This window comes from Marmota flaviventris, chromosome 10 (genome assembly GCF_047511675.1).
Source record: "Marmota flaviventris isolate mMarFla1 chromosome 10, mMarFla1.hap1, whole genome shotgun sequence".
Lineage (NCBI taxonomy): Eukaryota > Metazoa > Chordata > Mammalia > Rodentia > Sciuridae > Marmota > Marmota flaviventris.
Window position 1 is genome coordinate 71634201 of NC_092507.1, and position 13844 is coordinate 71648044.

A 13844-nucleotide genomic window follows, 5' to 3' on the forward strand; every position below is an offset into this window, starting at 1 on the left:
GTCTATTTGTTTCTTGGTTTGCTACTTTTGTTTCCAAGTCAACAGTATACATATTTATAAAGTGATAAGTGAGGTTGAAGATGGAAATTTCTTCCTCCTTTTGCATTGCTTAGACAGTACCTATGAGATTTGAACTTCTATCTCATACTTCATGCAAAAATTACTTTAAAATGAAATGGACCAGAGAGCTAAACAGGAAAGTAAAACTGAACTTACAGAAATAAACAGGAGAATAGCATCAAAATGCTGCGAAGGCAAAAAATCTCTTAAACAGTAAAACTTACTGACATAGTAACTCTACATCATGTACAATCAGACAAATGAGAAATACTCCATTTATGTATATGTGTCAAATGCATTCTACTATCATGTATAACAAATTAGTATACAAAAATTACTGACATAAAAAGATCGACAAATTGCACTTAAAATGTTCATCAAAACCAAATAAATAACCCTAAAATAAAAATTTTCAAAATAGTAATAAAAAAAACCCCACCATTATTCTGGCCTACTGTTTTGCCAGTGTTTGATCTGTATTGGGATAACCAAAGATGAATCATCTCATCAAAAGTAAACTCATGAAAAGACCTGGAGAAATCATAAGTGAACATGGCTAAATGAAAGCAGTCAGACTGAAGATGCAACTTACTATGATTTTAACTAGATGACATACTGAAAAGAAAACTAGAGATAATAAAAGATGGATATTTGCCAGGGTCAGAAGGTGGAAAACAGAAAAAGTGGAGCAAATGTGTGGAATATAGGAATTCTTAAGGCAGTGAAACTATTCTGTATAATACTGTAATTGTGGATACATGACATTATATACATTTTAAAAACCTATAGTATTGTACAACACACAGTGAACCTTAAAATAAATGAGGAACTTTGGCTAATAATAAGGTACCAAGATTGGAATAATAATGTATCAATACTAGTTTATCAATTGTAACAAATGTATCACAACAATGCAAAATATTAATATGGAAAACTGGGGGAAGAAAGGGTATTTGAGAACTCTATACTTTTTGATCAATTTTTATGTAAACCTACAACTGCACCAAAAAGTATTATTTTTTTTGTGTGTGTGTGTGTGTGTGAGATACTGGGGATCAAACCCAGGTATGCCCCACAACTATGCTCTATATAGCACTAGCCCTTTTTTATTTTTTGAGTCAGAATCTTGCTAAGTTGCCCACACTGGCCTTGAACTTGTGCTCCTCCTGCCTCAGCCCCCTGAATTGCTGGGATTATAGAGGTGTGCACTGCTCTCCCAGCTCCATTTTTTTAAAAAAGAAGTGAACTTAAAGGTGTTGTTTTATATTGTGATAATGTGGTACCCTGAAAAGTAACTTTTTCACTGTTGCATTAATCAACAGTAACAAATTGCATATCATGTCATTATGTCATTCTAATTTGTATATTTTTGGCAATGGTAAGCTTTTAGTGTTTAAAGAGAAAAAAATTGACTTATAGGATTCAAAATCCAAAGCCTAAGTTTAAGACCTTCATTTTATTGTTTATATCATTATTCAATAGCCTAAAAGAAATTCAGTATTAAAACTAACCTCTACCTGGGTGGTGGTATTTTAGACATTCCCTATTGAAAAATTTGAAACTCTAAAACATATCACTACAATTTAAAAAACTTTTATTGTTGATAGCAAATTTCCACTTCTAGGTTTTTAAAATAATAGGAATATATAGGAGGTGAATGTCTGGAAACTGGTAGAATTATAATTTAAATGAAGACAATGAGAACATAAGATTTATATGTGTGAAATTACTTAAATTTTGTTATACAAGAATAAGATAAATCTGGCTAATGGCCTAACTGTTTCAAATAGTATTAAAAACAGAATTGTCACACATATCAAAACCAATTTGTTCTAGCCATTTCAACTGTATAGTGGTACTCATTAAAAGAATGAAAAATACAGAGAAAGTATTTTTAAAAATCTCACCAAATTACATGTAATGAGATTCATACCGAGATATTTTTTTGGAGAAAGAAAATTATAAAGGATAGACTGTAAAAACCCAAAGAAAGTAGTATCAATTAGTAAGGTTAGTAAGAATTTTGGCAAACAGATCATAAGTGGCTCAAACTCCATATGTTCCTCCAGAATCAGGAGAAGACCCCATAAGACCAAATGAGTGGGAAAGAGATTCTTTTCAGTTTACTGGCAGCTTTCCCATCAGTCGTCAGCTTCTTGCCAAATAGAAATAGCTTAATGCTGAAAATTTACTGGTAAATGGGTTGAAAAGGCTATACTCGGAAAATTTCTTGTACAAATGCATTGAGAACACTATTCCCAGTCTTTCTGTTTCCAAATAGAGAAATGTTCCCTATTAAAATTATCTTACAATATAAAAAATTTCAAAGTACTAAACCACCTAAAAAATGAAAAAAAATACTGAAAAGTACATGATCAACATGATTTACATTTAGCTATTCCAAAAGTATGCTTCTTTTATTCTAAAAAATTATATTTACAAAGTATACTTACATTGTTTTAAAAGACATTTATCAAATGGAAGCAAATCATTATAGTGATTTTATAAAAAGATTCATATCCTTTAAAACATTTTTTTTGTCACTACTAAAAAAATTAAAAGGCAGTAAAGTGTCATTGTGGTAAAACAGCACGTGATCTTAAGGGAAGAAACATCTCACTAGAGCTTCCACAAGTTCCTCCATCTAACTGCAATTCTGGTGGCAAAGGAGGAGCCCCAGGGTCCCCAGGTCTAGGAAATGTAGTTGAAGAGAAGATGGTATTTTCAGTTCTGCCTACTTCCAGGACAGGCAAATTCAGAGAAGAATCAGTAGAAAAGAAGGGAGCTGTGCTGGATTCTCCTTCTGGATGGTACATGACAGTGGATGCTCTCAGTTTTTCAGAAGAATTACTTTCATTTGAATTTGATCTAGAAAGATTGTTCATGGCTCCATCTGGAAAAGGTTCATAGCTGCTACATTTCAGTCCTACAATAAAATTATTCAGATATAAATGAAAAAGTAACTAAAAAAATCTGAGTTTAATTCAGTCATACCTATGCTTATAATCCCAGCTGCTTTCGAGGTTGAGACAGGAGGATGGCAAATTCAAGGCCAGTCTGGACAACTTAGTGAGACAGTCTCAAAATAAAAAGTAAGAAGGGCCGTGGATGTAGCTCCGTGATATAACACCTTGGGCTCAATTCCCAGTACAAAAAATAAATAGAGGTTACAAGATAGGTGTGGACTCAGACACCACCCTCCTTTTTTCCCCATTTTACAATTTTGAGACAAGGTTTTGCTACTCGGCTTAGGAGACTGAGGCAGGAGGATTGCGAGTTCAAAGCCAGCGTCAGCAAAATCAAGGTGCTAAGCAACTCAGTGAGACCTTGTCTTTAAATTAAAAAAAAAAAAAAAAAAAAAAAAAATAGGGCTAGGGATATAGCTCAGGGGTCAAGTGCCCCTCAATTTAATCCCTGGTACCCCCACTCCAAAAAAAGGGCTGTGGCTGGGGATGTGGCTAAATGTTAAGCATTCTTGGGTTCAATCTCAGTAGCAAGGGGAAAAAAAAAAAGACTATGAACTAGTTACCACATGATCAGAATTTAAATTGCAATTTATAAATTCTGTCATAATCCATTTCAATCTCATTTGCTTTTCTTAAAAAATCACATTCTCTAGATAAGGAAGCAGTCTCAAAGAAGCTAACTAGCATGCTATAATTTAATGTATATTTACATATTTAAACACTGAAGGACCTGGAAAAAATGAAGCAATCCTAATTTTTTTTCATAAAATAAGAAAATAGTTTTCACAACTAATATTTTTAGCATTCTGGTAAAAAACAAAATCCAATTGGCCTATAAAAACAAAATTTAAACAGGGCATATGCTATGAGCTGATCAATGGCAATTATTGATTCTTGAATCATAGTGTATTAGAACTCAAAAGGATTTTAGAAGTCATCTCATTATTACCAATAGAGATGGGTAATTTTTTCTTTTTCTTTTTTTTTTGCACCAGGGATTGTGAGTACATGACTCTGAACCATATCCCCAGCCCTTTTATGTATTTTATTTAGAGACAGGGTCCTCACTGAGTTGCTTAGCACCTCGCTTTTGCTGAGGCTGGCTTTGAACTTTTGATCTTCCTTCGTCAGCCTCTCAAGCCGCTGGGATTATAGGCGTATCCCATCACACCCAGCCAGGTAACTCATTCTTATTCCACGACTATTTTGTGGGAAAGTGAGAACCTTAATGTGATAGATAATACCCTGGGTTCTCAACATAATAGTTTACTTAAATGACAGTGTTTATTCCTATAAAACAATTTTATTGTATCAGAAGGGTCTAGTTGACAATTAACCCCAGAATTGAAAGAATAAATACAAGTACAATTTATCTTTCTGTTAGGCTCAGCAAATATTCAACCCGTTAAAGGAATGGAAACTCCTGAGTTGACAAATTTTAGTACAATGTGCAATATACATATTACATGTCATTTTTTCCCACTAGTTTTTCAAAATACATTTACACTCTGTTCCTTGCTACAGAAACTATTATATATGGCTCATGAGGGGAAACGTTCAAAGTGTCTCAGTAAGGACATACAGACTATGAGCTCCTTAAGGGCAGATCCCTAAATTTCTCATTTCTTGATCTCTAATGCCAAGAACAAATGGAGTAAAGCTATATCATGTGAAGATTTAAATTAGTGCTCTAGAAAGAGAAGCACAGTATTTCAATCACTATGTGCGTGCTCTGGGGTGAAAGTGAAATGGGAGAGGTAATGCTATTCCCTTAATCAGTCTCAGTTCTCATGTTTCTCATGCCTTGCTAAATTGTGTGACTCTAGTGTTTAAAGTTGTGTGTACATACATGATTGCTATAAACACATGCCAATAACTTTATCTTGTGATCAACCGGTAAGAGAATTAGCAGAGTTGTACTTCTCCTATATACAATTCTTAATATGCGATGTACAGTGTTTACAGAGATTACTTTCATCATCTATCTATAAATGATATTGCTAAATAAATACAAATACAGGATACTGAATATTTCATTCTTGCAATGTAATGATATCACATGGTAAAAAAATGAATAATAATAATTATTTCCAATTTTTGTTTTGCACTTTATTTTACTTTTCTGAAAAGCACTGTTATGGGCTGGGGTTGTGGCTCAGTGGTAGAACGCTCGCCTAGCATGTATAAGCCCTGGGTTTGATCCTCATTACCACGTAAAAATAAATAAATAAAAGAAAGGTATTGTGTTCAACTACAACCAAAAAATAAATATTAAAAAAAAGCACTGTTATATTAACTCTTTGAAACCTAAGATGCCTTACCTTTCAGATGTTCTAGTTTTATATTTCTAAGTTTTAACACTTCATCTGTAATCTTCTGTATCAAGAAGTTCTGTGTTTTTTCTCTCCGAATAGATTCAACAAGAGTGTCTAGTCCTTTGGGGTTTTCTTGTAAGTAGTCTAACAATTTTCCAGCCCTTTTTCTACTTGATGTCCGGCAAGAAATTTCTTCAGTGTCTTCTCTACTGAGTATTTTTTTTGCACGTAGATGATCAAAATGTCTCTCAGCTATGATTTTCTCACATAAGTAAACCCGCAAATTTTCTAAAGCCTAAAAGACAAAATATGTTTCAGTGTTATTTTGTAACATCTAGTAAAACCACACAGGTAACTAATAAGTAGTCACAAGTATTGGGGTTTGAACCCAGGGCCTCATGTGTGCTAGGCAAGCAACTCAACCACTGAGCTACATTCCTAGTTCTAGTTAGGAATCTCAATTGGTGTGAGACAATGTTCTGAAGTCAGGAGGCTCAGGTCACTTAAAATGCATGTGAATTAAGATGAAAGTTCAAGTAGGTATAAGAAGTTCTCAGATATTCCCGTTTCTGCCTGGTTCTGTTCTTGCCTTCCCACCTGAAAACCAAGACCAGGCTGTTTAAAGAGGGACCAGTCAAATCTGGAGAGCCCAGGTCCTTAGAAACAGGAAGGTCTGCTTAGGTTCACCTGTGGTGGTAAAGATAGGAACAGACTACTGCACATTTTAGGTACCATTTGGCAAGGAATTCAGAATTAAACAGAAACAGGGAGGATAACTTAGTATGAAGCCTCATAATTTTTAAGTTTCTCATATTTGTTATTAGTTATTCCATCTCCTTAGAGTGAAACCATTAAAAACAAACAAACAGAAAACAAAACTCCTAAACTAAAAGAGCCCATAATGTGTCAGTCTTTGGGATTGGTTAGAAAAACTATAACTTCCCGAGTCAGTCTAGGTGGAAGGGGAGATATGTAACGTGTGTTGTGTGTGTGGGGAGAGGAACCTAAAGGGAAAGTGAATGTTAGGAAATATAAATCAAGAAAAAGGAGACAGGAGAAACAAGTCTAGACCTAAGAAGTGCCTGAATAGGCTTAATCTGCAGAAAATACATGTTTTTTTAAAAATTATTTGTTCCTATATATTTTTTTAACTAATACATAAAACACAAAAAGTATAGATATCAATAGGGTGTCATGTAATGTTTGGATACATGTATATATTGCACATTGTTTAAATCAGGTCTGTGTTAGACTTAATAAATGCCATTAATAAATCTGATGTCAGTGATTGCATTTTAGTTCCTCTATGTACTAGATATGTGATCTTAGGTAAGTTAGTTAACTCTTCTGTGTCTCTTTCATCATTTTTGTAAGGAATAAATATTATATGCAAAGTGTTTAGAAAAGTGCCTGGTACATAGTAGGGATGATGACAATGATGATTTATTTGACTCACATTCAAAAATGATGACCTAAAAGCAATAGAAGGAATCATCAGCATCCTAGTATACACCAAGTCTTCTGGGTGAAGACATCGTATAGTTTTCAGTTCATTGAATTCCTACATGCATTAACTGTATTTCACTATACAATCACTGCAGAGTTTATGCCTTTTTTTTTTTTTAATAAAAATATGAGGTTTGCCCAGTGGGTGAATCCCTTTTCTTTTTTAAATTGTGCCAGTATAACTTAAAAAATATTCATTACTAAACTGTCTTTGGTAAACAGAATACTTGTGAATGTATATTAATGCTGTGGCAACAATTATGCAGTGAAATACAGTATTTACTCATATAAGAGATTTTTTTTTGTATCTAAATTCCTAGTAAGCCAAGTGCGGAACACCGAGTAAACAAAAATGAACAAACTTGAATCCTGTATTCAAAGGGCTTCTGGTCTAGGTTGGGAATACATACCACATGCAAAACAATAACTATCAGATTACTGATATGGCCCCCCCACAAAAGATTATAGGTCAAGTATTGGGCAAGCATAGAGTGAGCAGGAGCTATCCCCAGGACTTGGGAAATCTACAGAGGCTATACTTGAGCTAAAGGCATGAAGATGTGCAACTGCAAAAGACAATGAGAAGTCTGGGTGTAGCTGGAACACAGATGTGTATGAAAGGTTTGAGAGGAATGAAGTTGGGAAGTAAAACTAGTGTTACATCATAGGAAGACTTCTACAACATGCTCAAGGACACAAATTTCCCTATACTCGAAAGGAAGAGTCATCAAAGATGCAATAAGAAAACATTTGCAGAGGACTAGGGGGAGTCCAAAGGAGAAAGGAGGCCAATCAGAAGATTGCTACAATCATCTTACATAGAATAAGTTGAATGTATGAATCTAAGTTGTAAGGATGCAAAGAAAGATTATATTTAAAAAAGATGAACTCCTTGAAAAACCTCATCTATAGTCATTTTACCACCTATATGATCAAGACCTTCCTCACTTAGACATCCTAAATATACTTCAAATGTGACATACCCCAACTAAATTATCTTCCCCCTTTCTTTACCCCTGACATTCTCAACTCATTTGGAAGTTCCACAATCCATTCAGCCATGCTATAAATCTAGAACTCATGCTTAAACTCTTCCTTTCTGTCACTCACTTGCCACATCCAATTACCCATCCACAAGGTCCTGCCAACCAACCACATACATATTTACACACATATATGCACACACAATCTGCTCCTTCATCACTTCTATTGTTATTGCTGGCCCTACTTCGTGTCCTTATCATATCTCACATGGACTAACAATAGAAGCCTAACCATACTTCCTACTTCCTTCCTCTTTCTAAAATTACTCCTTTAAACATCTATTAGATCTCTTACTTATCAAAAGAAAATGGAAATCTAAAGTATCATATAAATTCTAATACCGCAGTGATGTTAATATTTTAAAAACTGAAAATTGTTCTGTGACTTATGGGATAAAATTCACGCAGAATAGTAGAGAAGTTAAAAGCATAGTTCTGGAGTTAATCTCATTTCAAATTTTGAATCTGCCGCATCTTTTGAGAGTTGGGGCAAGTTTAGTTAATCACTCAAAGCTTCAGGATCCTTACTGATAAAATAATGATGAAAACAACTTGTAGAACATTTAGGAAGACTAAATGGGATGGTGTAGATGAAGGTTTAGCACAGTATCTGACATACAATAAATGCTCAATAAATAATGACTGATTATTATAGGAAAGATTCTTGATAATATGGTTTCACTACCTCTGATCTCTTAACTTTATGTTCCCCTTAAAACTGCTGTTACTCCGTATTTACTCATGTTGTCACCTTTGTCTTTTTTTCTTTTTTCAAACTCTAAGCCCCTATTCATCCTTTAAGATTCAGATCATCTTGCCAGCATAGTGGTGCACGCCTGTAATCCCAGTGGTTCAGAGGCAGGAGGATTGTTGGTTTAAAACCAGCCTCAGCAACTTAGTGAGGGCTTAAGCAAGATCCTGTCTCTAAATAAAATACAAAAAAGGGCTGAGGATGTAGCTCAGTAGTTAAGCACCCCTTGAGTTCAATTCCTGGTACCAGGAGGGGGGAAAAAAAAATTCAAGTCATCTCCTTTGAAAAGCTCTTCCTTAATCTCCCAGGATTTGACAGGTACCCCTCTCCTCTGTCTTTGTAGTACCTTGTGACTATATTTCACTTTTCTATACATCAGGTCTCTTCTTTTACCTCATCTCCAGTTCATCCCCAGACATTTCCATTATTCTTCTCAAAGCCACCAATGATGTTCTTATTACCAAATCAGTTCCTTTTTCATCTTCATCTTACTTCTTAGCAGCATGGACACAGTTGACCACTCCCTCCTTGAAACATAATTCTTGTCTTAAATGAATACTACACTCAATCTCTAAGGCTTAACTGCTAGTTTTTTCAAATTCTTCTTTTTAAAGGGTCTTAGAAAACCCTTTTGTCTTTTACCACTCAACTTCCTAAGTGAAATCAATCAATCCCATACTTTTATTTCTCCCTTAGACCTCTCTTCTGACCTTTAGACTTGGTGGATCTAATTGGCTTGACATGTCCCCTGACCAATCTTGATTCCACTCTCCCAATTCTCATATTCAATTTATCATTTATTTCAAAAATGTACCTGGAACTGTGCTCCATCTATTTCCATTGCCCTCACCATGATCCAAACCACCATCATTTTTCATCTATACAAATTCCAGGAGTCTTTTCACTGGTTTCCCTACTCTTACTCTTGTTCTCAAGCCCACAGAATAGGTAGAGGAGTCTTTAAAAAAAAAAAAAAAAAATTATATATATATATATATATATATATAATTCTTCAATAAATTTCTACTATACCTGGGAGAAAAAACATGAATTGGCTCTGGACACATGTTTAACTTCACCTTTGCCTTCTTATAATATTCTCAAGTCCACCAAGGTCCTGCCTGTTTTAAGTCTGTAGCAAATTCTATTCTGCCTAGAATGTTTTCCCCTAGTTCTGTCATACTGAGTTCTTTAGGACTCAGTTTAAATATAATATCCAATGACCATGCTATCTCAAGCAGATTTCCTGTTACTGTCTCAGCACCAGTTTGTCTCCTTCATAGCACTTACCATAATTTGTAAATACACACATATATATTTTCAACTCTAATGAGCTATATGTTTAAAACAGGCAAGAACCAGGTATATTTTGTTCAATATTAAATACCCTGTACTTACAGAGTGCCACACTGTGTTTTAGATAAATGTAAAATTCACTGCACACGTATTTTGTGACTTAAAATAATCATTTTATGTCTATTTCCCTTCCCCCAAGAAATTGAGCTCTTTTAAAATTAAAAGCGTGTCTTAAATTTTAATTTTCTGTTAGAACCAACTGATAATGATCAGCCTCAAAGTGTCATGTAATTTGTATTTATTAAGATGAATTAAATTCAACCAAAAAGATAAGGTAAATAACTAGATGAGGAAGAGGGGGAGGAGGAGATAGTGAAGAAATGGGAGCTCCTGGAGGACCAGACCCCAACCCAGACCCCTAGACTCCAGTGAATGCCTGAAATCTTGGACAGTACCAAATCCTATACACAAGCACTGTGATACCATGATAATCTGACTGAGACAGCTATTGAGTGACTAATGGGCAGGTAATGTACACAGCACAGATAATCTGGACAAAGGGATGACTCATACTCCTGGCTAGATGGAGCAAAATAGTATAAGATTTCACCATGCTACTTAATGCCCAATTTAAAAATATATGAATTTCTGAAATTTTCCATGAAATACTTTTGGATGATGGCAAGTGAAACCACAGAAAGTAAAACCTCAGAAAACAGAAAGTTATCCTCAGAGGCACAAATGTATATCATTTATCAAACAGAAAATACAGAAGGAACAGCAAACAACTTTGGGGGAAGGATGATAATGAAAAGTTCAACTCTTGATGATAAAAGGTGTGCAATCTGTAGAACATAGAAACTAGATTTCCAGTAGACAACTGGAAATAAGGTCCTAGAGTTGAGAGAGAAGGAAGGTCAAATATGCAAAGGATGATTTTCAAACTTTCCAAGTTTTCATTAACAATTTTGAAAACATGACAAATATCTAGGAAAAATTAAAAGTTTTTTCATAGACCTCTTGAAACTCATCCATAGGTTTCCTCAAGGTTATAATTTTCCAATACAAGTATAAATTGAAATTATGGAAATGGATAACATTAATGATTCAACAAGAGAGCTACAAAGATCTGGAAGTACTTCTTTGCATCTGTATTTGTACACAGGTGTTACTTTCTCACTTCTCTTTCAGGTCCTGTTTTATGAGCTGTAAAATGGTAATAGCAATTGTCTTCCTTAGAGGTTGTTGTAAAGACTAAGTGGAAAAATTGAAAATTGTGTGATGAAGAATCTGGAACATAATGAACCTAGCTCTTCAAGCTCAGATTTTACTGGCATCTTGAATAAGACAACACTTATTTAAAATAATTCAGTATCCCAGTCTTATCTCAACTAGAATATAAAATATGGGCCTAGCCTTCATTTTTTGCCTTCTAGGCCAAAGGGCACTACTTTTCACACAATAAGTGCTCCATAAATCTCCAGTGAATGAGGAAACTAAGGCACAATCCCCAGTCACATCCAGTTTCCTTCTGCTAATGAGTCACAGCAACTCTAATTATGAGTACAGTATAATAAACAATACAGAGGAGGGAAGAAAAAGGGATTTTAAGTGGGATAAGCATTCAAAAAGTTGCTGTCCTAGCAAGTTTGCAAAGATGATTTAGTAAAAGTAATTAGAATTAATATAAAGTACTTTTTAGTGGTGTTTATGCTTCATCTAATAAAACAATTAAAAGCAAATAAAAAGGAAACAAGTCATACCTAAATAAACTAAATATTTAGATTTGTGCAGTTTTAATTTTTTAAACCGTTAGAACCACATTATCAGCCCCAAAGTGTCATGTAATTTGCTTGCTTCTTCCAAGCAGAACAGCAGAATTTGGCTACTGAATATTTTCTACGTTTACCTTTAAATTAATTCTGAGCTACACGTATACGTCTCCCCCCCCCCCACCTCCATTTAAATATGTGGGCGTCTGCTTACTAGGGGAATTCCAGGCTGCACTTTCAGCTGTTGAGCTGTCCCCAGTCCCCTTTGCAAGAAGAGTTTCACGTATTTGCTCCACTGCATGGGATCTTTTATCTGATCCAGCTTTTGCTCTAGAGTGAGATTGCAACTTAGGCAGTCTGACTCAACGAAGAACCTGAACCATTTCCCTAATAACGTAGCTCCAAGAGCACAGTGGCAAAGGGGGTGGGGGGAGAATCATGAAATAGGCGATGAACGGGCAAGATGACTGTCAACAAACTCTCAGCTGGAAAAGGTTTAAAATCCAAGCCCTACGTTTAGTGATTCAAACGTCGAGTAACTGGTCACTGGGCACCACTTCCACCAAGGTCTCTGAATACAATACAGGGCTCGCTGCGGTCCTCCAGTGCGTGGAACTTCCGCTCTTCCTACCAAGAGGCTCCTCCGCGTCTGCGACTCCGGGTTTCCGCTTTCCTCTCCCGCCGGACTGTAGCCCGCCCCCAACCGCACCAGGGGCCAGGTAGTACTACTCACGTCCTTCTTCACTTCAGTCAGGTCCTCTTCGGTGAGGGACAGCGCGGTGGGTTCCATGGCGGAGGTGGGAGATGGCGCTTCTTCCGGGGCCGGGGGATTCCGCGGCGCCGCCCCGCCCTGACCAGGGGCTTTCGCCTCCGGGAACCGGGGCGGAGAGGAAGTGGAGCAGATCGGGGCGGGGGGGAAAGAGAGCCGTCCCTTAAAAAGCAGGGACTTGGGGGGTCAAACTGTAGCGCTTCCGGCTCAGCCTCTGGGCCAACGGCGTTATAAACCTACCTCGTCGCCAGCGTAACCTCGCGGCAGAAGAACTTCCCTCTCCTAGTGGCTCATTTGCAGACACCGCCCCTCGGAGAGGCGGGTCTTGTGGAGCCCGCCCCCTCTGCGTCAGCCATTCAGCGACCGCCTGTCTCTGTCCCTGAACCCGGGCTTTCCGGAGTGGTTCCGCCCATAGACGACTACACCTCAAGCCACGCCTCCTCAGGTCGTTGGCGTGAGGCGTTGGGTGGCCTCCCAATAAGGAATCTTCTGTGGGTTGGGCCCTCACGGCTCAGCCCAGGGGGCACTCCCCGCCTTCGCAGAGTGCTCGCTTTGGTGGAGTCTGATCTCGGCTGTCATTGTCTTCGGGTTCCTCCCCTTTTCCCAGACTTTGCGATTTCCTGTTGCTGTATTGTCTAAATTTTACAACTATTTGGCCACGCACAAACACGTACATGCACACACACACACGCAGCTTAACTACAATTAAAGAAATTTTGGAGGAGAAAAAAAAAAAACCGCTACAATCCCACCACTTTAGCACCTTATCGATGGAAAATAACTCTGCTGTAAGGAAGTAAATGGTTTATTCGCAGGTAATGACTATGCCCTGGTAACATAAACTCAAGTACTCAAGTTAACCGCATGAGCTCCCCGTGAACAGTGATTACCAAGGACATGGTTCTTCTATGAAGAGATTATACAAACTTTTAGACCCCCCAAGCGGGTAGTGTCATCATGAAACACCTCCACAAGATTCAGAAGCTTTCAATAAAGTAGGGAAAGTTCCTACAAAATTCAGGTACTGTCTCATTCCCAGCCATAATGTTCAGTAGAGGCCAGAGGTCTGTCAAGCTTCGCATACACATTTATCCAGTAGTCACAAAAATGCTAGATCAGACACAATGGCAGTCAAAGGAGCCTAAAATAACCCAATACAACTTGAGCTTCTTACAGTACTTTGTCTCCCCACAGGTCTAGATAATCCAATCAGTAAAATTCAAACAACCTGAAAGCTCCCAAATACAAATGTGACCTCTTTGAAGAAACTTCAGTTCACAACTTAATGTAACACTTATATGCTTTTTGGTCACTGTTCATTACAAGCATAAGTTTTCCTCATTTATTAATCTGTGTAACAGAGATA

The 13844-nt window shown here is 36.8% G+C and overlaps 1 protein-coding gene across 2 annotated transcripts; it reads right to left on the bottom strand.

Moving 5' to 3' along the window:
- Nucleotides 1-1488: 1488 nt before the first annotated feature.
- On the bottom strand, nt 1489-12737 carry Bcl10 (BCL10 immune signaling adaptor). Of its 2 annotated transcripts, none has more exons than XM_027935167.2 (3): nt 12443-12737; nt 5348-5636; nt 1489-2986 (listed from the first exon to the last, which is right to left on the bottom strand). In XM_027935167.2, the coding sequence occupies exons 1-3, from the start codon at nt 12497-12499 to the stop codon at nt 2634-2636; spliced, it is 699 nt and encodes a 232-aa protein (XP_027790968.1). In that variant the 5' UTR covers nt 12500-12737; the 3' UTR covers nt 1489-2633. The 2 variants fall into 2 exon arrangements, with proteins under 2 accessions (XP_027790968.1, XP_027790967.1); XM_027935166.3 differs by lacking the exon at nt 12443-12737 and adding an exon at nt 11924-12093.
- Nucleotides 12738-13844: the final 1107 nt, after the last annotated feature.